The sequence below is a fragment of the Pleurodeles waltl genome, chromosome 11 (genome assembly GCF_031143425.1).
Source record: "Pleurodeles waltl isolate 20211129_DDA chromosome 11, aPleWal1.hap1.20221129, whole genome shotgun sequence".
Classification (NCBI taxonomy): Eukaryota; Metazoa; Chordata; class Amphibia; order Caudata; family Salamandridae; genus Pleurodeles; species Pleurodeles waltl.
The window spans coordinates 853,300,305-853,326,045 of record NC_090450.1 but is presented as its reverse complement, the minus strand read 5'-3'; the positions used below and the strand labels follow the sequence as shown (position 1 = coordinate 853,326,045).

The window sequence follows — 25,741 nt, the reverse complement described above, 5'->3', positions numbered from 1 at the left end:
AATTTAAAAGTACATCTTTTAGTAAAGTTGGTTTTAAGATTGTGTGTTTGAAAACGCCACTTTTAGAAAGTGGTCATTCTCTTGCTTAAACCATTCTGTGACTCTGCCTGTTTGTGGATTCCCTGTCTGGGTCAGTTTGACAGTTAGGGTGTTAGCACCTCTCTCTAGACAGTGATTCAAAGGGAACTAGGGTGTAGCCTGCATATCCTGATGAGCCATCTGTGCTAGGAGGGAGGGGGGGAGTGGTCACTCACACTTGAAAGGGCTGTGACTGCCCTCACACAATGCAGTCTCCAACCCCCTGGTGTGTGTCTGAGTTTTTTGATACTTCATCGATACACACATGCGTACTCGCGCTTCACGTTTTGACTCATTGGAAGGTGGATTGATATAACTGATATCAGCAGATAAGTTGCTTAACGGAATTATTCTGGGATTCGCTTGTAAGGAATACTTATGATATAGGACGCATCCACATATATGTTTAGCCCTGATGAAGTCATTGGGAAACTCCCGGACGAAACACGTGTTGGCTATCAATTTGGATGCGGCTGCTAAAGTTTAAATAATAAGCTATATCATCTTTTGAAGAATATGATTGAACTTTGATTAGAGAAATCTGGACTTGGACTTTGGATCATAGCAATCTTGGAACAACAGATCAATTAATTCTACTATTTGGATTTGGACAGTGATACTGTAATTGGGGATTATGTTGGAAATAATCCTATTAATTTTCAGAAATATATGACAAAACATTACCTATGTATACTGACTTATGAGTACTATTATTTTTCATGTTATAATGAGTGCCTCTTGTACTTTATATGTGTCTGGGTCCTAGCCTGGGCAAGGCAGGATTTCACTAACAAGAGAGACTTTCCTTTGAAGTAGGCCTATTTCAAAGGCCAAAATGGGTATAAGAGGAGCACCCAAAACCACAGACTTTAGATCACTTCTGGAAATCAAGAGGAACCTCTGCCTGGAGAAGAGCTGAAGAGCTGAGGAGAAGTGCTGCCCTGCCTGTGAATGTGCTTTGTGGTGCTATCCTGTAGTTGCTGCTTCTGCCTGGTGAAAGGGGACAAAGACTGGACTTTGTTGTGCTTTCCTGCTTGTCAAGAAAACTCCAAGAGCTTGTCCTGAGCTTGCCTCCTGTTGTTGAAGTCTCACGGCCATCAAAGACTTCCCCTGCCAGCACATGGACTCTCTGCTGTGATTCCTGCCCTGCCAAGTGGTGCCCTATCCAGTTCCTGGGGCTTTGACAGGTGAAGTTGGCAGACCAAGATTGAAAATCTCGCACAGACCGACGTGCTGGAAAATTTCCGACGCAACCTCTGAGATGTGGCTGAAGAAACGACGCTGGCTTTGCGGCTGAAATTAACGCTCCCCCTGCAGCACGGCTGGAAGATCAACACACGCAGCTGGACAAACGATGCACAGCACCGCTAACAGAGTCTGGTAACATCGCAACCCACACAGCGCGGTTTTGCTGATATCGTACAGCAGGATTTTCGCCGCAAACCTTGCTGGGCGCGGAAAAACAACGCAACGCCTGCCCGAACCCGAGTGCTTGCCTGGATCGACGCATCGCTCTCCTGTGGAGAGGAAAGACGACCCACGCTGACCCGACCGGAGAAGGAGAAATGACGCACGGTCTCGCTGGCGGGTGAGAAATCGAAAGATCGCTAGCCTTTTTCGACGCACACTCGCCCGTGCATGTTATTTTGACTCTACCCAGGTACTTTTCAACGTTAACAATGTTTTTACTGTTTAGAAAAGGATTTAAGACACTTTTTGCTTTTAAAATTAATAACTTGACTTGTGTATGTTTGTCATTTTGGTCTTGTTTTGTTTGGATACATATTTCCTACTTTTCTAAACCTGTGTTGTGTCATTTGTTAGTGTTTTCACTAAGTTACTCTGTGTGTTGGTACAAATACTTTACACCTAGACTCTGAAGTTAAGTCTGCCTGCTCATGCCAAGCTACCAAGGGGGTGAGCAGGGGTTAGCTGAGGGTGATTCTCCTTTACCCTGACTAGAGTGAGGCTTCTTGCTTGGACAGGGGGTAACCTGGCTGCCAACCAAGGACCCCATTTCTAACACATGCTATAAATCATTTTGAAAATCTCTGGCAAGGAGAGGAAGCTCACACTATCCTGGTGAATAGCGTTGACAGTAGTGTGCCTAGCTTTAGTTGTTGAAAAACTGATTTTACCTTTCCGGATGCATCAGTTTGAATCTGCATGATGATTCTCAATCTATGTCCTATTAGTTTGTGTATGTGATGTGACCATGTTCTAATCATCCTTGTCACTGTCACTGTCAGCTGCATGCGGGATTGGCAACATCCTACCATCATTATCTGTGTAAACAATGCAAACCTACGTAATGGGCATGGTCTGTTTCCGTCACACCTATTCAGGGCATATGCATCAGTGCAAAATGGTTCCACAGCACGCCTGTGAAACAGGCCATGTATTGAGGGGTCTACATGTTCTGATCATGAGCTTTAAACCCACTTTGCCAGCGCATGCAACTTTTGGTGCCTCCATAATTGGATTTGCACTTTTGGCAGGTGGCAAAGGCATCAAGCTTTCTCAATGCTGTCATCCATCAAGCAATTCCTTCTTGACTATTTTGTTAATAAGTAGTCTATCTTTAATGCTTGACAATGATACTGTTGAAGCAAATGATGAAAGTATTAAGTATATCACATTAAGGCTTACTCTCAGCTCCTGTAAATTCAAATAGCATAACATGGAGGACGTGCATCCTTGAATGATCCATGTCCTGACTTCCTTGTATTGATATTCATCCATAGAAGTAGAGACTCTTCCTCACTTTGGCAAACTTACTGTAACACAACCCTCTTGCAGCCCAAGTTATTTTCAGGGTTCAAGTAAGCTTCCTAAACTGCCACTTTCTTTTCATAGTCATTTTCATCCCTCCGAATAACTAGAGATTCAGGTACAGCTTATATATTTCCTCCACCGTGTAATGCAGTATCAGTTAATGTTTCACTATACCCTGGGTCTCATGAGTCACCTTTACCATTTTACTTGAGATGACCTGACCAATCCATTCATTCCATCTGGACAACTGAAGCAGTGGTAGGCAACTAACCTATAGGGAGTAGTCGGCAAAAAGCACCTGCTACTACACAATGTTTTGGCCCATTGCAGTAGGCAGGTTGTCATCAACCATCCTTGCAGCAAGCAGCACTTATTCCACAGGAGACATTGCAGAGACCCCACAGGTCTATTCAATTGTTGCCAGTGTTCTACCACAAAACACCTGATTAAGTTGCAGCTTGGTGCAGGTAATAAATAACAGACACAGTAGGCTACTGGTTATTGAATGGTGACCACGCAAACCAAAAGGTTGTATTTTTTTTTTACACTATGGGGGTCATTCTGACCTTGGCGGTCCATGACCGCCATGGCGGAGTGCGGCGGAAGCACCGCCAACAGGCTGGCGGTGCTTCCTGGGCGATTCTGACCGCAGCGGTAAAGCCGCGGTCGGAAAAGGGGAGCCGCCGGTTTCCCGCTGGCCCAGGGAACCCGCCATGGCGGCGCTGCTTGCAGCACCGCCATGGGGATTCCGACCCCCTTCCCGCCAGCCTGTTTCTGGCGGTGTCCACCGCCAGAACCAGGATGGCGGGAACGGGTGCCGTGGGGCCCCTGGGGGCCCCTGCACTGCCCATGGCATGGGCAGTGCAGGGGCCCCCTAACAGGGCCCCACAAACATTTTCACTGTCTGCTGTGCAGACAGTGAAAATCGCGACGGGTGCCACTGCACCCGTCGCACCCCTTCAACTCCGCCGGCTCCATTCCGAGCCGGCTTCATTGTTGAAGGGGCTGTCCCGCTGGGCCGGCCGGCGGTCTTCTGGCGGTCGCCCGCCGGCCCAGCTGGAAAGCCGGAATGGCCGCCGCGGTCTTTTGACCGCGGAGCGGTCTTTCGGCGGGAACCGCTTGGCAGGCGGCGACCGCCGACCGCCACGGTCAGAATGACCGCCTATGTGCCAATGCCCATCCATGGAGATTTTCCAGGTCTGTTACATCACAGATCAACAACACTAGTAGTACAAACCACTTGAGTAGAAGTCAACTCCTGAAGACTTGTTTAAGGTCCAGTCACTGCATTTCTCACCACTGGATTGGTTTGTGTATGTCTTGGATCTGAATGCCTCTACAATATAGGTGGATCTATTTTCTTTACTAAAATGATAATATATATTTTTGAGTATAAAAAGAAAATGGTTACAATATAAATTAATCAATATAATAAATAGCAGAAGAACTGTTTGGCAGAGCAGCATAAACTGAAGAGAAAAGGAATCACTTTTCTACTATCTCCATTTAAGGTACATGCAATAGAAAGGTAGAGGAGGAGGATGAAGTGGCGGACTAGGACAAGTCACTCTATGATATGAATTCAAAACGTTGGAAAATGGACTACCATGGGAACACTTGTTTGTGTCTACTAAATTGTAGACGTATTAATGCCATTACTTCATTGTCACACCCATACAAATAGTCTATTTACGGACCTAGTGCACAAACACTTTCTTTGTATGACACATTGACTTAAATCAGATTGTTAGCGCAGAGCAACAGCATGCAACAAATTGTACACCAGGTTGCTTCATCTTGTTTTCCAAAATGTTCACCTTTTGCTAACATTAAAAAGCTGGATGTTTGATAGAAATGCAAGTCAGCCAAAAACAAAACTGAAAAGAGGAAATCCTGTCCAGCAAGTGGTTTTTGCACTAACGTATTGCTTCCTCTATCATCCATGTCTACCATTGACCTGAATAGGAAACTATTCAAATATATAGTAATCCACAACGTAACAGACAAGCTTGCTTGACATTACGTAGTAATCGCTGGACAATAATTTAAGTGTATCAACTGGCCAGAAGCATAAGCAATCGGTAAATTACCCCACAGTGTCTCCCAGATACCACTAACAGCTTATTGAATATGACAGCTCCATCCATCGTCAAAAAAATACAATATCCAGGACATATCATCGCAGGATAGCTCAGACTCCAGTTGGCAATGGAAATTTCAGAATTGCATGATATGACAGCCAACAGTATGGCAAGATCATACTGATGACAGACAGTGCTCTATACAAATTGCAACATAAATAATAAAACATTTCATATCGTATATGATATTTTGTTTTGAAAAGGCAGTCAGCAAATACATATCCAGGATCAAATCAAACCGCTCTCAACACTATAAATTACAAAATTGAAAATTCTTGTTCTTAGTAGAGCTTTGCATGAAGGTGCTTCCAAATGATACTTTTAGTGTACCTTCCATCAAAAAGTGTGCCTTATTTGGAGAATGTTATTGCTCAAACTGCATCTAAAGAAGCACTGAATAGTTTCAAAATAAAAGCTGTACAAAAAGTAAAGACTTCTTCGATGCAAGTGAGGGGACTAAAAGGACCCCAAAGACCGAGGTGAACCTCAACTACAATTTCCTCTGAGAGATGGTCCAACAGTACTTGATCTCAAAACATACACTTGGAAAGGCCCAAACTGGACATTATCATCAAACAACTCAAGGATCTAAAAGACAGGCAGCACAGCTACAATCGTCTCCCACTCGATGTATTCCTGTCTCCTTGAAAGAGATACATGATCACAAAGTAGTGCCATACCTGTAAATCAAGGGCATCAGCTCCGGGCAGCTGGATCTTCACATTAAACATTTTGTCTTGGTCTGGGGCTGCCGGCATGTCCAAGTTGTTATGTGTCTCATTTCCGTTTACCTCTTTACTTAAAGATTCATTACCTGAAAAGGGAAAATCAGTTAAGTGTAAATATTTGCCTAATTGATTTCTTATATGTTATCAACATTATGGCACTGATTCTAGTATTAAATTGCAAAACCACAAAAAACACTCATTTTTGTGGTAACTGAGAAAAACTGTGTTTTTATTGACTTAACATTGAGTGAAAACGTTCAGTTAATAAAAGGAACCTCAGACAGATAGAGCTGCTAGCACTGCATGTTGCAAGAAAAGGGCGACTTGGACATCTTAACTTTCAATATGTACATGGCATTGATATTAGTGCAAACATCTTGACTTTCTGTGTTCCGCTGTGCCAAACAAGTCTTCGTTCTGTACTGTGAAACGTTAACCAAAAGTGAATTTGCAGCATACAATTCTATACTAAAACAGTAAATGGTTGTGCTGGCTGTGGGTGGTAATTGATGAAAACACATTTAAGAATTCAAGGGTTTCATAAAGAAAGATTCAAATAAAATATAAAATATCATAATTTTGGAAGCTTGCTGTAAAATCTAGGTGAATGTGAGTAACGATTGTGTTATCATTTAATTCTCCAAGATTATATAAGTTTGCCAAATGATGCAGTAAACACCATGCACACGAACAAAGGTGAAGTTATTCAGTAGGCAAGAATTATAGCATCAGAGTCAGCAAAGTAGAATATCCTATGCATCATAGAACTCAAATTAAAATAAAAAAAACATTTGTTAGCGTTCTAAAGACAGAGTTTTTGTAAAGCAAGTATGTTTTATTTTGTTTCACTTTGATATAATTTTGTACCTTTTGTAGGAAAGTACCCTCTTTTTGGTACGTTACCCCTAATTTCTGCCTGATGTCAGTGTGTTTTGACTGTGTCACTGGGATCCTGCTAGTCAGGACCCCAGTGCTTATAGTTTTTGGCCTGCTTCTCAGTATGTTTCACTGTTTTTTAAAGTGTCACTGGAGTCCTGCTAACTAGGACACCAGTGTTCATGCTCTCTCTGTTTCCAAATTTGTCCTTACATACTGGTAACTCAGTATTTCACTCCAAACTGGCATACTGGTCCTCCCTTATAAGTCTCTAGTATATGTTACCTAGGTACCCAGGGCATTTGGGTTCTAGGGGATCCCTATGGGCTGCGGCGCTAATTTTGCCAACCATTGGGAGCCCATGCAAAGGCTTCTACAGGACTACCATAGCAGCCTGTGTGAAATAGTGCATGTACTATTTCACAGCCATTTTCACTACACCAGGTCACTTATAAGTCACCCATATGTCAGGCCTTTCAACCCTGAAGGCTGGGTGCAAAGTAACTGTGTGTGAGGGCACCACTGCACTAGCAGAGGTACCCCACATCGTCCAGGCCCATTTTCACGGATTTCGTGAGTGCAGGGACGCCATTTTATGCATGCACTGGACATAAGTCAATACCTATGTCCAGCTTCACAATGGTAACCCCCTAATATGGCCATGTAACGTATCTAACAACTGGGTATTGTACCACAGTACTGATTCCAGTATTGGTTGCAAAATCCCCTGCACTCTTGGGACTCCACAGTGGACCCCCAGTACTGCCATACCAGCTTTCTGAGGTTTTCCCTGCAACCCCAGCTGCTGCCACCTCACAGACAGGTTTCTGCCTCCTGTTGCTTGTGCAGCTCAAGCCCAGGAAGGCAGAACAAAGGATTTCCTTTGGGAGAGTGGTGATACACCCTCTCCCTTTGGAAACAGGTGTTGGAGGCATGGGAGAGGTAGCCTCCAAGAGCCTTGGAAATGCTTTGAAGGGCACAGATGGTGCCATCCTTGCATAATCCAGTCTACACCGGTTCAGGGACCCCCAGTCCCTGCTCTGGCACGCAACTGGACAAAGGAAAGGGGAGTGACCACTCCCTTGTCCATCAGCACCCCAGGGATGGTGCCCAGAGCTCCTCCAGAGTGTCCCTGGGTTTTGCCATCTTCGATTCCAAGGTGGTGGAGCACTCTGGGAGCACCTGAGTGGCCAGTGACAGAAGGTGACGTCAGATTCCTCCCCTGATAGGTGCTTACCTGGTTAAGTGACCAATCCCCCTTTCAAGGCTATTTAGGGTCTCTCCTCTCTGTGTTTCTTCAGATTCGGATTGCAAGACTCCAGCAAGAATCCTCTGCATCCTTTCCTTCATCTTCTACCAACAGAACCGCAGCTGAACCCTCCAGGAACTCTACAAACTGCAACAAAGAAGCAAAAAGGACTTCTGCAACATTGTAACTTCAGCTCCTGCCAGCAACTGCAACAGTTTCCAGGTCATGCATCCTCCGAGGACTGCCTGTCTTCAGCCTGCACCAGAAGAATTGAAGGAATCGCCTGTGGAGTGACAGAGTCACTTCCCTACTTCAGCAGGCACCTCTCAGCAGTGACGACCGGTGGCGTGGGTCCCCTCTCCAGGCAACAAGCGTGGATCCAGCAACACAGGTGGTGGACTAAAGTGACCCCGACAGTCTCAAGGTCCAGCTGTCCAACTTTGGTGGAGTTAAGAGTTGCCTCCCCACACAAGACAGTACCTCCGTGCACCGCATGACTTGCAGATGCCAAGGCTTGTGTGCGACCTTTCAAAAAGTTCTTCGTGCATAGCTCAGCTTAGGCCCCCAGCATTCCATCCTGCGACGTACAGCTTCCTGAGTGGTTCTCCGGCAGCGTCGGATCCCTTTGTGTCATGCTGCGTGGGCCTCCATTTGCACCTTCTTTTTTCCCGTTCTGTGGGACTCCTGTGCGCGCTGCCTGGTCTTTTGAAGGCTCTCTGAGTTGCTGAGAGCCCCTTCTGTCTCCCCCTCCTGGGTAGAGGCCACCAGTTCCCTCCTGGCACCATTTTATACTAACCACAAGCTTTGCATGTGCCAAGGCTTGTTGGAGGAATTCAGCGACGCAAACCAGTCTGCAATCATCCATCCGGCATGGGACATCTTCTGCACCAACCATGAATTCTTCTTGGGTGCATATCTGTCTTCTCACCAGTGGTTCTTATTTCGCACCTTCACCTGGGTTAGCAGGGGCTCCTGTTTTCCCTGGACTCTTCAGTGCTTCTTGGACTTGGTCCCCTTCTTCCACAGGTCTTCAGGTCCAGGAATCCATCATAGGTGTCCTGCAGTCTCCTCTGGTTCTTGCATAATCTTCTATCACAACTTCTTGTGTGTTTCAGGAAACTTACCTTGATTTACTCCTGTTTTCCTGGGCTCCAGGTTAGGGCCTATTACTTACCTTTGGTGTTTTCTTACACTCCCAGCGCCCCTCTACACACTACACTTGCCTAGGTGGGAAACCGACTTTCGCATTCCACTATTTTAGTATATGGTTTGTGTTCCCCCTAAGCCCATTGCAACCTATTGTGATTTTCACTATTTGCACTGTTTTCTGACTGTGTACTTACCTGTTTTTGTTTACTAGTGTATGTATTGCGTATATTACTTACTAAGGGAGCATAGTCTCTTTTTGGCATTTGTGTCACCAAAATAAAGTACCTTTATTTTTGTAACATTGAGTATTTTATGTCATGTATGTGAGTAGTGTGTGACTACAGTGGTATTACAAGAGCTTTGCATGTCTAGTTCAGCCTTGGCTGCTCTGCTACAAGCTACCTCTAGACAGCCTAGCTCCTAGACACTGACTAAATTTCACCAATAAGGGATAACTGGACCTGGTATAAGGTCTAAGTACCTTTGGTACCCACTAAAAACCAGGCCAGCCTCCTACACCTTGTTATACATTTGTTATGCATTACGACTAGAATGCATATTTGCAAAAGATAGGGTAAAGTTTGTGAAAAGTGTTCTGAAAGAAAGGGTAGTTGTAGTGTTATGGCACAACAAATTAAAGATGTGTGTCTTTATATATGTATGAGTAAAAGTGTAGTTTATGTGCAAGCACACACTTCTGGAAAAAAATATAAATTCAACAATATATTATTAAGAAAGTAGTACAGACAGACGAGCAAATACAATTACTAACTATGAAGTACTGGGTTTTTCAGAACCCAGTGGTGCCAGGGAACACACCCTAAGACTTCGAGTCCTTCCTGTTTCAGACTACAGAAACACAGAGTCTTCTTAGTGAATTCAAAGATCTTGTTTATTGGCTGCAGCCAGTAACAGGTATCCTAGAAGTACAACACGGTGTATATTCTCAGGAGACTGCTCCTCTTGCAAAGCTAACCTTCTCTTTTATACAAAATATTATGCTTTGGGCAAACATTCCTTATTTTACAGTTGACCATTCACATATTTTCACTACAAAAAAATAGCAGGGTTATGATGACAAGCCCATATTTCAGTTTGTCCAGCCCTCAATCAATTACCCGGCAAGGCTCAGTACTTTCATCAGATATCAACGGACCCCCAATATAAACAGGCACCTCCTCCTTGTAAAGCAAGTCATAAAGAAAGAAACAGGGACAGGTGCGTGTAAGATTAGGCATGGTTTGTGTGTGATGAAAGGTTTTATGATGTGTTGTGCCTTGATACTAATCTCATTCGGCCACTGGGAAAGAAACTGGCCGAACAGGTTTGGCTTCAGGCAGTGGAGTCAGCTTGCCCAGGTCACAGAGGAGTCAGCAAAGATGTATGTGTCCTTCAGACTCGTTTTCAGCATTAGGCATTGGCCTATGTGAGGGCAATCACAAAATGGCTGTCGTTTAAATGGAACACGAGGGTTCAGGACGGAAACTCTGATATTCGGGTGATTTTGTTACCCGAATATGAATACAATGCTTGTGCATACTATTCTAATCATTCTCGGTCTGCTGATACCAAAATCGTTGTGATACGACGATGTTTATAACACGGGTCCAGAATTTTCAGTACCACAGACCCTCCTTTTGCCCTTACATAGGCAATAACCTATACTCACGCTAATCTGAGTCCAGGTCTATATTCATAAAGTCGTTGAGATGTTGCTGTAGCATCATCCTATTACCTAGCTCGTCCCTTGATACAGGTTTCCTTACACACGATGTAGCACAGAGGCCACATATTGCAGGAGCACACTGTACACACAGACAGGACAGGAAAAGAATGGCTAAGATCATCCCAATGACTACCAGAGTCTTCCATCCCCAGGCGGATATCAGCTCCCAGAACCACCCCATCAATGACCAATCTCCTTTATCCACGTGAATAGACTCAGAGATCTTATGCAGTTTGGAAATGGCCTGGTAGACTGTCGGAGCGTTATCTGGGATGAAAACACAGCAACTTGATTGGATCACTTTACATACCCCACCTCGGTCTGCAAGTATGACGTCTAATTCGACCCTGTTCTGAAGAGTCATAAGGCGATCCGACTGGAGCTCAGCAGTCAAATTACTAAGGGCACCGGCGGTTTCAACTACCGTGGATTCAACCACCCTTGTCAATTGCCTTATGTTCCTGCTGTTAACCATAGGACCTCAAAAAGGCAGAAAACCCTTTACGAAATCTCCAAATTCTTGTCCTGAAGTGTCTTCTTTACTTATGACACCTCTAACTATCCTTGTCTTATGGTAATCTGCCGCGGCCGTGTAGGTGGGAGGTAACAGGAACGAAACAAAACATGTGCCTGAGAAGTCAGGGGGCAACCATGTATAGGCTCTATTATGGCAGATGAAATAGGTACCCTTAGCTGCTAAGAACGAAGGAGAAGTCTGAGACACAAAAACATATGTTTCAGTGAAGATACTTTTCCCTAACTGAGCTCTGGGATTCTTGCCATTACCTTGCAGACATAGGTGACCCTGATGGGGTACAATCCAAATCGGGGAGGATCTCTTTGCTCGCTGGTTCCCACTCAGAGTAACTCCATATCCTGTTATGTTCCATCCAATATATGCTAGTGTCTCATCTCTCGGGATAGTCTCATAGGAAATATCTTCCCTAATCATATCTACTATACCCTTAGCTAGAGCACTATTCTTAGGATTATCTTTCACAGAACGTAGGGGGTTGGCTTCATACGCGTATATGAACACCGTTCTATATGCCCATACAGAACCATTATGGCTGAAAGGCAGGACCAGATAAGGGATACCTTTATCAGTAGTATGAGGCATATGACCACACACCCAACAGTTAGTTGTGTTCACTACTAATTGGTGTTGGTGTAGAAGCTGAATGAATGAATTGTTAACAAATTCTAATCTTCTGGCAGACTCGTGTTCAGGCAGGGGGTGAAAAGAATGCGAGGAAGCAGTAGAAGGAGGTATGGGCTGTGTAATGGGTGCAAATGTCACTTGAAAAGAGAATAAAACATATCCTATTAAAAACGTCATTACACTAAGCAACATGAAAATACATAATATCAAAAATCGTTTCTTTGTCATTATTATACACATTCTGGCTTTAAAGTCCATCTGTCTGGCAGGTCTCTCATTCTTGAAAAACTCCATCCTCTCTAATTGCTGCTCGTGGTGGTAGGGTGTTCTATGCTAGGGAATGCTTCTGTCAGTCCAGGGCAACTCCCTTAGACCGACCAGAACTGTCGACCAAACGTCTTCAGCTGCACTCCAAAGACTTGGGCAACCACGACCCTACAGCTGAACCCGGATGGCGGTTCGAAAAGAAAAAAAAAAAAATAAGAAAGTTTCTCAGATGAGAGAGCCGCACTTTTAAAAAAAATAGCAAAGGAACGGGAAAAAATTATTTGTCCTTAGTTCTTGGTCTCAAATTATAACGGCTTTTTCCAGGTACTGTCTGGTTCTGGAACAAGAGTTCAGGCTCTGTAGTGTTCAATCGAATTGACGGTGGCACAGCTTCTTGCAAATTATTGTCACTTTCTCGTTCAGAAATTGTTCCTTTTACACGTGCATCGCTAAATGGCAAAAAACGAGGCACAGTCTCAATCTCAGAGTCAGCATTCCCCTCCTGGACCCACCGGTCGTACGGTAGAGGAAAAGGGACCCTCTTGCAGTGTACACCGTGGATCCAGTTATTTTTCCCTTCCACTCGAACAGCTGATCTTGTTGAGAGAAGGACGAGGTGGGGGCCGGTCCAACGGGGCTGGTCATTCTTTGTCCGCTGGAAGTTCTTGACCAGCACCCATGATCCAGGATCGATAAGATGTCCTGGAGCTTCAGAGACCTGAGGCAGAGTATCGTGAACTCTTTCTCTGAAGCTTCAGCTTGAAGAGACTTCACACCCTCTATCGTATCTTCACATATTCCAACGTCACCAACCCATCTTGCGGGGCCTGCAACATACATTCGATTCATCACATCTTTTGCTGTTTCTTTTGCGATTTCATCAGCAAATGCATTGCCACGACCGACATCATCAGTAACCTTCTTGTGTGCACTGCATTTCACAATCGCAACCTGTAATGGCAAGGTCAGTGACTCAAGAAGCTCATTCACCAACTGACCATGCTGAATTTTAGCTCCGTGCGATGTCAGGAACCCACGTTCTTTCCACAATCGTCCAAAACTATGGGCCACACCAAACGCATACTGGCTGTCGGTATATATGGTCACTTTCATTCCTTTCGATAACACACACGCTCTCGTAAGTGCAATCAGCTCTGCTGCTTGAGCTGAATTATGTGGTATACGTGCAGCTTCAACAATCGTATGCAAAGTTGTGACAGCATATGCTGCAGTCGTATCACCATTCGGAAGCTTGAAGCATGAACCATCCACCCATAAGGTACCATCACACTTTACAAGAGGAGTATCTTTAAGATCTACTCTCCCTTTCGTTTCTTCTTCTGTCCTAAGAAAACAATCATGTTGTTCAACATCATCTGTTTCTACTGAAATCGGCAATAACGTGGCTGGATTCAATGTATTGCACCTCTTTATGTGCACATGACTCGCTAACAGTGTCAACTCGTAACCTGACAATCGAGCACTAGTTAAATGCTGTATCTTGGTCCTGTTTAGCAACGTGTCCACTGCATGTGGAACCATCACAATCAACATATTATTCATCACTAACCCAGCAGACTGTCGAATAGAAACAGCTGCAGCCGCTGTGGCTCTCAAGCAACTCGGCAATGCTTTAGCTACCGGATCCAAAGTCGACGAAAAATATGCGCATGGGCGCTGCTTGTCTCCAAAAGACTGTGTCAGCACTGACAATGCACAACCCTCTTTCTCATGGACATACAGTGTAAAGGGCTTACTGTAGTCGGGGGTACCCAACACAGGAGCCGAACACAATGCATTACGCAATTCGGAAAAACTTTTCTGACAATCTTCAGACCACGGAACGGGGTTTGGTGTATCTTTATAGGTCAATGCTACCAAAGGTTTGGCCAGCAAAGAAAAATTCGGTATCCATTGTCTGCAGTATGATGTAATGCCCAAGAAAGCACGTACTTCTCTCTGTGTCCTTGGCACACTCAATTTTGCAATTGCCTGAATTCTTTCTGAGGTCAGTTTCCTTCCCTCCTTCGATAAGAGATGACCTAAGAAGGTCACTTCTTGTCGACAATATTGCAGTTTTGAAAGGGACACTTTGTGATGTAAATCAGACAAATGACGCAACAATGACAAGGTGGCTTCTTTACAAATCTCTTCAGTATCTGTAGCGACTAGCAAATCATCGACGTACTGAATAAGGGTAGCGCCGTCAGGTAAAACAATTGCATCAAGCTGTGTTTTTAAAGCCTGACTATATATTGATGGACTTTCACAGTAGCCTTGTGGAGCGCGTTTGAAGCGGAAACTTCGGCCTCCTAAACTGAAGCCAAAAATATCCCTGCTCTCCTCTGCAATCGGGATGCTGAAGAAAGCATTCTTTAAGTCAATCACCGAGAACCAGGTGGCGGAAGCTGGAATCATAGTCAATAGGGCAGTGATATTAGGAACAACTAGAAACTGTGGCACAACTATTTTATTTACCTCTCTACGATCAATCACGATCCTGTAAACAGGTGGCTTAGAGGGGTCAGTACGTTTCAAAACAGGCAAAACAGGACTATTACAAACGTTGCCTCTTGTCTCTTCAATTACATCTTTTTCAATTAAATCATAAATGATTGCTAGCAACGCCTTTTCACCTTCACTAGAGATCTTGTATTGTTGAATGCGTGGTAATTTAACATTGGCTTTCAATGTCACAACATAAGGCGGTATTTCCAAAAGACCCACGTCATTAGGACCAGTAGCCCAAATGGTATCAGGAAGAAACGACAATTCGGTCGGAAGTTTATCCTTTGACAAATACATTGGAGAGACTGTTTTCCTACCCAGTGTAAGTTGTACTCCCGAAGGAGAACAATATAATGTCGCATACAATCTTTTCAACAAATCCAATCCTAACAAGTTTTCACCACAACCTGTCGTCAGAATAAGGGGTGCTTCCAATTCACAAGGTCCAACAGAAAGGGACATAGGACTAGAAATCGGGTTCCTAACCGGGCTGCCAGAAAAACCTACTGAAACATTCATCTCGCCAGACAAAGGTGCGCCAGGGAGTTTTGAGTGCATAATAGAACTCTTTGTAGCACCAGTATCCAACAGAAAAGGCTCTGACACACCTGATGTAATCACCTTAACATAAGGTCCATTCTGATCCACTGGAACTAAAAAAACTCCCTCTCTTCGTCTATGGCTGTCCTAGCAATTATTACCTTCCAAGTTCTCATCTTCTGCATAGTAGTCGTCAGCATAGTACTAAGCCGTCCTACCAGACGCGTTATGTTGCTGGTCAAAACTATTCATTGAGTTTTGAGACGGAAAGGAACGCGTGTTCTTGGGAAAACTTCCACGTCCTCTACCTCTAGGAGCTTGTTGAACACCTCGACCTCTTGCGCCAGAAGCACCATTCGTACGCTGTAACAAAATAGGAAAACTATACTTGAAATGACCCTCTTCTTTACAATATGAACACTGATTGGGACCTATAGGAACACGTGGTTGAGAAAACTCGAACCTTTGCGAGTTTCTCTGGAACTGTTGAGGTTGCTGATAGTTACTCTGACCACCACGTGGCGGATACACCTGTTGTAAAAGAACCTTCATCTTTAATTCTTTAGTTTTCTTGTCTGCTCTATCCTTCTCATCTTTATCCCTATTTTCGTAGTACTGTGCAGTAGCCAATATTTGTGCTGAAGAGGAAACGGCCCAAGAACTCTCTGAATCCTTCAATTTCATACACAGCTCGGCAAGCAAATTGTGCACAAACTTGTCGACGAACAACCGTTGACCACCTTCTGTACTCATATCTTGACCACTGTGGTCGATAAACGTTTCCTCAAACCTGGTGAAGAAATCAGACACTGTTTCATCTTTCTTCTGCTTACACGCAGACAATTTATCCCAATTCACACGCATCGCAGGCATTAAAGTCTTCATGTAAGTAATGATCCTAGCAGGCAGTTCTGCTACCAAAGGCTCAGGCTTGGCACCACCAACTTGTCTATCATTTGCAGCACTAATATTAGCCCATGAGTCACCTAACTCTTGCGCATGATCTGTATGGCAAATCAATCCCCACAAAGGCTGTGGAACAACATTCCCAAATAACATGTCTATGTCGGCTAAATTCATAATGCATGAGTCTGCAGTCTGTGATAATTCCTTATAATACCCTGCAGGGTTTTTACGGGGATCAGGCAAAGTCTGCTTAAGGGCTAAAACTTCAGCTCGCTTCCACGGAACATGTACCCAAACACGCTGAAAATGAGCTGGGACAGCATCAATTTGATTAGCAACATCAGCCGCAACGGCGTCCTTCCATACCGGAGGGACTTCTCTCACTGGGTACTGTCGCACCTTTTTTTTAACAGAGGAGTCATGTTGGAACAATGACTGAGAAGGATCCTTATTCCTAAAGGACAACAACGTCGCAACTGCTTTCTCAACATCGGGACCCACAATCGTGCCTTTTTCAAACTCAAACCGTACACAGCACAAATCAGGCGGATTTGTTTCCAAATCATTATCCTCCAATTCCTCACAAAGGAATGCACACATTTTCTCAAAAACGTATCTTTGTTTCGGTGCTCCCCATTGACGGAAGACATCCATAACAGCCTCTACATCGTATCTTAAAGGGTAAACAACCCATTTACGCGCCATACGGTCAAACATTTCTCTCTCTTGAGAATTAGGCAGTTGACTACGCGACTGTTTACGCTTCGAATCTGGGGTCACACCAGACGACCCAAAGAGAGGAAATATAAGGCTGGCAACAGTATCTGTCATTCTCTGTCGGACAGAAGGAGAAGTTGATGAAAGAACAGGAGGAAAAACAGAGGGAGGCAAGGCAGACGCAGAAGCAGACGCAGAGGCAGTATCAGGAAGAACACCAGAAGAGGCAGTCGATGTAGTACATAAAGTGGCAGGAGGTACAGATGGAGCAGGTAGCGAAGTCGGCGGCCCTTGAAGGGGCTGCGCCATAGTAATAGGAGCCAACTGAAGAGGAGCTGGCGGCTGTGGAAGAACCTGAGGCACAATAACCGGAGGTTGCACAGCTAAAGGTTGCGGGGGTGCTGTAGCATTCTGCGCATAAGGGGGTGGCGAACTCAACAAGTGTGACATTAAAGGATCTTTCTCAAGTTCTTTTGCTGCATCTTGCTGAAGAAGCGGAAAAACTGGTCACCAATTTACGTTGCCTGTGCAACTGCTCATTCATCTGTTCTTCTTCATCATCTTTAAACTGCATGGCAGCTTGCATTATCGAGATACCCTCTTCCCTCTTATTTCTCTTTGCTAATTTAATTTCCTTCTGTTTGGCTTCCTTACGCCATAGGCGGAAAGAGTCAAACATCGCCGGCCGGGCTTTCTTCTTAAAAAGTTTAACCTCCAGATTATTCAGAATCTCTGTGGCAAAACTACCATATTGGGGCCATTTTAAAACACCATCTTTCCTGGTGTATCGGATCCATACTTCATTATATGTGAGGGGGCCTATGCCATGTTTCACATATAGTTCATAGGTTGGAGTTCCAATCGGAGGAACCGGACACGAGTCCTCCAATCGGGAATCCCTATTATAACCAAGACAAAACAAATTTCCATGTCTGCTAAGACCAGGCATCTTCGCTCTCTAGTCTAGCTTCAAACTTCAAAGGATTATCGAATACGATAGCCTCGTGAATACACGAATCCCTCGGCTTTGGTACTTGCAAGTTCCAAATCAAAGATCCCAAGGGGATACCAAACTAAGAACCAAACTAAGGACTGGGAGACGCTCCACTTATACTTAACTGAGGTATCGATGACGTCACCAGAAGACTCGTTTATCGTTTCGCTCTACCAAATCATCAAGGGTCCAAAACAGGGCGATAGTCAGGGCAGCAGTCCTTCGTAGCCGTCGGGAAGCGGGGAACCTCGCAGCAAAGACTTTCGGACCACGTCGACATACAGGGGTCGATGAAGTGGCGGCCTCCCTCCAGAATTTTCACACAAAGCTCCTCACGAACCTCTGGCTTGGACTGGTACCGCTGAAACCGCCCCACGTTGGGCGCCAACTGAAGTACTGGGTTTTTCAGAACCCAGTGGTGCAAGGGAACACACCCTAAGACTTCGAGTCCTTCCTGTTTCAGACTACAGAAACACAGAGTCTTCTTGGTGAAGTCAAAGATCTTGTTTATTGGCTGCAGCCAGTAACAGGTATCCTAGAAGTACAACACTGTGTATATTCTCAGGAGACTGCTCCTCTTGCAAAGCTAACCTTCTCTTTTATACAAAATATTATGCTTTGGGCAAACATTCCTTATTTTACAGTTGACCATTCACATATTTTCACTACAAAGAAATAGCAGGGTTATGATGACAAGCCCATATTTCAGTTTGTCCAGCCCTCAATCAATTACCCGGCAAGGCTCAGTACTTTCATCAGATATCAACGGACCCCCAATATAAACAGGCACCTCCTCCTTGTAAAGCAAGTCATAAAGAAAGAAACAGGGACAGGTGCGTGTAAGATTAGGCATGGTTTGTGTGTGATGAAAGGTTTTATGATGTGTTGTGCCTTGATACTAATCTCATTCGGCCACTGGGAAAGAAACTGGCCGAACAGGTTTGGCTTCAGGCAGTGGAGTCAGCTTGCCCAGGTCACAGAGGAGTCAGCAAAGATGTACGTGTCCTTCAGACTCGTTTTCAGCATTAGACATTGGCCTATGTGAGGGCAATCACAAAATGGCTGTCGTTTAAATGGAACACGAGGGTTCATGACGGAAACTCTGATATTCGGGTGATTTCGTTACCCGAATATGAATACAATGCTTGTGCATACTATTCTAATCATTCTCGGTCTGCTGATACCAAAATCATTGTGATACGACGATGTTTATAACACGGGTCCAGAATTTTCAGTACCACAACTACAAATGTTTCTTATTGACATGCTAATGCATACACACAGCACATACATCCTAATGAAAAGAGACATAAATCAGAAATGAAAATGTCATTGTGTTAGCAACTTAAATAAACTAAAGAACAAGAACTACATGGCACAACGCAACTGCTGCACAACAAAAACCAACACTTGCTGTCCCATCACCAAATGGAACAATGGAACCTTCCATATACTACAATGGGCTTAATGTACAGCCCATAGAAGGAAAGGAAAAGCATGACAACTTGAAAGTCAGATGGCTGAAGTGGGCTAACCCAGAGCCCACTCTTTCTCTCTTACTTCTTCTTATTGTATATTTTGAAAGAATAAATGACATGAGGGCTTCCAGATGGCTAACGCTGTCTGTTGGCAGACCTACCTAAAAAGTAAAAGTTTCACCATTGTTTAAGGCAGTCGATGTCATTCAACCTAAAGGCCCCAACTGCATTATTTTGGATACTTTTGCACACCTCAGTGATTAAAGTCAATTAATGAATTAGCCATACAACATAGCATGATTTAGTATTTATCAAACATAAGCATATGTTTTATGTAGTGCATACTCATGTAATTGAGTGACTGAAGCCTAAACATTCCTAAGGCAATGTCAGGTTTCACAGTAACTAATCAAGGTCCGTGCACATTTTTGTCAAGCTAGGAAAAAATATATTTTATACCCCCCACCCTAGTAAAAGAGGGCGCTTTGGTCTACTGCTTTCCTCCTGGTGTTGTCCCAAGACTGCTACCTACATCTGCCATGCACTTTTAACAGTCCCACAAGTACCAATCCCATGTAAAGAAGAATGGAAATACATGTTTCTTGCTGAAAGCTTGAGACCGGAGAATCTCTGGCCTCTCTGCCCTGTAGGAGTACCCCCATCATGGATTATGGCAGCATTTGTGAGATGTGGGGTCCATTGCTGTACCCAACAGTAATGACTAGCAGCCACACAATGGAAACTAAGTCCCGTTACCAAGGGTTAATGGGGTTCCTTCATGTTTATTTTTGGAACATTATCTACATTGCTTTGATCATGAACGTCAGAGTGAATGAGGATGGAAGACTGGCCACAGTCACCTTCAGTGGACTTGGTGGTAGGGTTATCCTTAGGTGAATCTAATATCATTTAGTATGAGGAGTGAATGCAAGATGGAAAAAAGTCAGACAAAGAGTACCAACACGGAGACCACACACCAACATGTACTTCATCTCTCTGCTCTTTGACTTAGGTTTCTTTCTAGAAGAACTACTACACAAGTGTCCCTGCAAAATCAGACCCCCAGAGAATATGTGTAGGTTCCAGACCACCACAGTGGTCTTCTTAGAGATACATGCTGCCTGCTTCCTCAAGAGTGGGGCTAACTTTGATGCCCCACCAAACCTCTGCTGATCAATCCAACTGATGCTCACCATGCAAGTGTGGAAGCCAACAGTCAGCCAATGGCGTTTTGAGATGCAGACCCAGAGCACAAAGAAGCACACTCTAACACACCATCGGAGGAGGGCATCTCAATAACAATCTATCAGACAGAGAGAGAATATGTAGTGTTCTGGTTAGTAGGAAACATCTTCTGTCTTATCTTTGATATTGGTAATTGTCATTGGGTCTGCAAGGATTGGGGAAAATACCTGACACTGGTGTCTGTGGTGCAAATCTCACTGATCTCAGGAAGTAAATGTTTTTTAGGCACACATTTAAACGTCTAACCTTTTATATCGTAAAAATGGATTCACCATCCATATTTACGGCTTAAAGGGTTAAAAGCTGAACATGCCACATTAGAATAAACACAAGTCTATACTCATGGTTATTAATATAGACTCACTAAAAGAAAGGTGCAAAATCTGAATGCTTAAGACAACAGCTCTGAAACCTGTGTTTACATTTCCTTTTAAAGCAGAGTGCCTTGCAGAGAGAGGACACCCTTCTTTAGAGTGATTCAGCCCATGGTACTTCTGATGCCTCACAGCTTCCCTGTCCCAGTCGAGTGCCTTCCTTGTTCTCACACATGATACCTCTCCAAACAAAGCAGATGGAGCCAGAGATAAACAAATACTAAAAGGGCCAGCTATAGAAAACCATTTTGCAACTAACAATCCCTGTGATATGCAAAATCATAGTGTGGTGTGTTTTTCTTTTGTTAACCTCATTGTATTAGTCAGGAAACCTTTACAGCAAAATGGGTTTTCTGATCCATTTCTAAGTGTAATCAGGAGGGGGCATGAAAGAGCTGCCCCCTCGTAATTGAGTTACAGTGGTATGTACAGATGTTTTTCGACTGTGTTAGCGGTCAGTTAATAACACCTCAAAGGAGATAGATACGAATTGAGATCGTCCCTCTGGGTAACCTTAGGGCAGCCACGAGTACTCCCGGGTACCACTGCCTCCTCCTTCTAATGTATCCCTAAACAGGAATTTTTATTTTTTTATGCAGCACAGGCTCCTTCCAAAAAATTGGGATGCAGTGGTCTGCTGTTTCTCACTTGTCACTATTCCTATGTGTGTAGCCAATCATAGGGGAACGCAAATAACAACATGCCTTAATAATATGCATCGTTCTGCGCCCCAGTGCAAATGGAGATTTTGCAATGCAAACTATTATGGGCATATTTACAAGAAAGTGGTGCATCAGTACTTATGCACCCATTTTCTTGCGTGCCCCTACTGCCACCTAAAGACACCATGGGAGCGCCAGAGAATATAGACAGAGGAACCCAAATGAGTTCAGAAAGGCATAGAAGTGGTAAGTGCCCCAGCAGTAGTGGGTCATTGTCCATGTTCTATCGCCCTAAGCAGGGAAGTCCATCAATGTATTGATTAGTCTATACTGCCTTTAAGCTGGAGGGGGGTCATTTTGGAAAATGGCCCTCTCTAAAGGGTCACCCCAAACTTTTTGTCTTACTCTTCCTCTTTTTCTGACCTACTTTTTGTAGGCTTTAGGACTTTGGCCACTTAACTGCTGCTAACCAGTGCTAAAGTGCATGTTCTCTCTTCCTAAAAACACAGTAACATTAGCTCTTTTCCAATTGGCATATTTAATTTTCTTGTATTCCCTAGTAAAGTGCACTAAAAATGCCCAAGGCCTGTAAATTAAATGCTACTAGTGGGCCTGCAGCACTGATTGTGCCACTCACATAAGAAGCCTGTGAACCATATCTGAGGTCTGCCATTGCAAGGCCTGTGTGGCAGTTTCCCTGCCACTTCGACTTGGCATTTAAAACTACTTGCCAAGCCTTAAATTCCACTTTTTTCTACACATACGTTACCGCTCAGGTAGGTGCTAGGTAACCAATATGGCAGGGTGCTATGCAAGTGAAAAGTTTATGTACTTAAGTGTTTTACATGCCATGGTAGTGAAAAACTCACAAATTCATTTTTCACTACTGTGAGGCCTGCTCCTCTCATAGGCCAGCATTGGAACTACTCTGATATACTTTTATGTGGTAGATTCTGATCTGACAGAAGTAGTTGTGTCATATTTAGTATGGCCAGAATCACAATAGAAAGTCTTGCCTACTGGTGAAATTGGATTTACTATCACTATTTTAGAATTGCCACTTTTCAAAAGTGGGCTTTTTCCTGCATTTACTGCATTCTGTGCCTTACAGCCTGTCTCCAATCCACATCTGGGATGTGCTGGTTGACAGCTCCCATTGTGCATTCCACCCAGACAGCCATAAATACAGGGCACTTGGCCACATCTGCATTCATCTGCATACTGAATGGGTCTCTCTGGGCAGGAAAGGTGGAGGGGCTCTCACTTACAATTCAAAGGCCAGTGGCCTGACCCCACACAAAGGACTGATAACCCCCACAGGGATCCTGACAGACAGGGCTGGGTTGAAAGGGGACCTTGTCCTCTTCAAAACCACTCTTCGAAGTTCCCCCCACTTCAAAGGCATTTTTGAGTATATATAGTGGGTCTGTGACCCTCCAAAATCAGGCACTTCTGGATCTACAACTGGACTCTGTCAGAGGGCCTGCCTGGTGGCCTAAAGGACTCCTCTGGACTGCCTGCTGGAAGGACTGCTGCCCTGCTTGTTGCCCTGCTGCCTGCTGGCCCCTGACTCTGCTGGAAGAACTCTGCCTTCCCCACAGGTGCTCTCCAAGCGCTTGGATTGAGCTTGCCTCCTGTTCTGAAGTCTCAGGGCCACAAAGGCTTCACCAAAGAGGAGAAAATCCCTGTGAATCGGAAAACTTGATGCAACGCCTGGAGAAATCGACACAGCCCCTGCCTCGCAGCTGAAAAATCACAGCATCACCTACCGGATTGACGCAGCGCCTGCTCCTTCTTGTCAGCGTGTCATGGATTTTCAAAACATCATCCATGGGCATCAAAATATCCCCACATCGCAGTGAGGAACCAAGGATGCACTCCTGGAAAATGATGCATCCCCTTGCAGAGTGGAAAGAAATGATGCATTCTCTGTGCAGACGCCAGAAAATCTGACGCACTGCCTTATTTTTCAACGTATCTCCTCATGGCCCCATGCGTTATTTTTGACACTTCCGAGGTCCTGTGTGTTAAAAGTGTACAACCCCTGATTCTAAAACTGAGACTCATTTAAACCGTTAGAAAGTAACATCTTGACTTGTGCATATTGGACTTTTGTCATTTTGGTCTTATTTTATTCAGATAAATATTATCTTTTTTCCTAAACTGGTGTGGAGTACTTTTTGTTGTATTTTCGCTGTGCTACTGTATGAGTTATTTCACAAATACTTTACACATTGCCTTCTAAGTGACGCCTGCCTACTCTATGCCAAGCTACCAGAGGGTGAGCACAGGATAATTTGGATTGTGTTGTGACTTAGCCTGACTAGGGTTGTATTCCTTACTTGAACAAGGGTGTATACCTCTGCCAACGAGACCCAATTTTTAACAAAGAGGATTAGTTTTGAGCAAGGTGGTGCAGTAGTATGGAGTGGAGTGGTATGCAGAGGAGGAGTGGCGCCCCATAGATAGCAGTGAAACAGGGTGCAGTGGCTCAGGATGGAGGGGGATAGAGTGCACTGGTATAAATTTGAGTAGTGCAGTGGCACAGAGAGCAGTAGTGCAGAGTACCATAGTTCAGTGGCTTACCATGCAGTCTTGCACAAGTAGAGGGTCTTAGGGTGGATTGGCATAGAAGACAATGACATAGAGTGCAGTGGCGTAAAGTGTAGTGGCGTAGAGTGTTGGCGAGTAGAGTGCCGTGGAGAACACTGGCATACAGTACAGTGGTGCAGAGTAGAATACAGTGGCATAGAGTTCAGTGGCGTAGAGGAGAATAATGCAGAGTAGAGTATAGTGATGTAGAGTGCATTGGTTTTGAGTAAGGTGGCATAGAGTGCATTTATTTTTCAGTAAAGTGGTGTAGAGTACATTAAGTAGAGTGTAGTGGTTTAGATTGGAGTGGAGTAGAGCACAGTGATGTACAGTAGTGCAGAGTGGCGTAGAATGGTGGACAGTACAGAGGCATAAAGTGCAGTGCATGAAGCATATTGTTTCAGAGCAGAGTGAAGTGGCATAGAGTAGAGTGCTGCAGAATTGAGTGGAGTGGCATACATTAGTAGCATAGAGTGCACTGATGTAGAACGGAGTGGTGCAGAGTAGAGCGGAATGGACTGAAGTGGTGTAGAGTGCTGTTGTGCATACTAAAGTAGAGTGCATTGGCATACAGTAGAGTGGTGTGGAGTGCATTAGCATATAGTAGAGTGGTGCAGAGTAAAAAGGTGTAGAATGAAGTAATGTACAGTGCAGTGGTGTACAGCATATCAGAGTGTTGTAGAGTGCAGTGGAGTAGAATACAGTGACGTGGAGTGCAGTGGTGCAGAGTAGACTAGAGTGGTGTTGAGTTCAGTGACAGATGGTGCAGGAGTGTAGAGTGTTGAAAAGTAGAGTATAGTGGAGTACAGTTCAGAGGCACAGAGAAGAGTGGTGCACAACAGAGTGATGTAGAGAGTGTAGAGTAGAGTACAGTGGTGCATAGTAGAACAGAGTGATGTAGAGTGCAGTGGCTTACAGTGCAGTGACATAGAGTGGAGTGCCGTAGGGTGCAATGGTGCAGAGTATATTAGTGTGGCTTAGAGCAGATTGTTGTAGAGTGCAGTGACGTAGGGTGAAGAGATGTAGAGTAAAGTGGTGTAGAGTGTAGTGGTGTACAGTGCACTGGCATAGAGTGCAGAAGAGTGCAGTGGCATAGAGTGCAGTGGTACAGAATAGAATGACGTGAAGTTCAGTGGCAGAGAGTGCAGTGTTGTAGAGTGGTGGAGAGTGGAGTGGTGCAGAGTGGAGTGGTGCAGGGTAGAGTGCAATGGTGTTGAGTGGAATGACGCAGCGTAGAGTGGTGACGAGTGTAGTCGCGTAGAGTACATTGGCATAGTGGGGGTACAATAGAGTGGTGGAGAGTAGAGTGTTGAGGTGTAGAGTTCAGTGGCAGAGAGTGCAGTGTTGTAGACTGTCATATAGTGCAGTGGTGTAGAGTGGTGCAGAGTAGAGTGGTGCAGAGAGCAGTGGCGTAGAGTACAATGGTCTAGAGTGCAGTGGTGCAGAATATTGAAGAGTAGAGTATAGTGGTGTAGAGTGCAGTGGTGCAGAGTAGACTGCCATAGAGTGCAGTGGCATAGAGAGCAATGGTTTTGAGTAAAGTGGTGTAGAGTGCTTTGGCATAGAGTCCAGTG

At 44.5% G+C, this 25,741-nt stretch overlaps 1 protein-coding gene across 2 annotated transcripts in view; it reads right to left on the bottom strand.

Annotated features, from left to right (window-relative positions):
* Nucleotides 1-25,741, bottom strand: part of LOC138266200 (clustered mitochondria protein homolog) — a 241,245-nt gene that overhangs the window by 173,316 nt on the left and 42,188 nt on the right. For both annotated transcript variants that reach the window (XM_069214691.1, XM_069214692.1), the window contains exon 2: nucleotides 5,675-5,808. In XM_069214691.1, coding sequence (XP_069070792.1) covers nucleotides 5,675-5,808 — 134 coding nt within the window. The remainder of the gene's footprint in view (nucleotides 1-5,674; nucleotides 5,809-25,741) is intronic.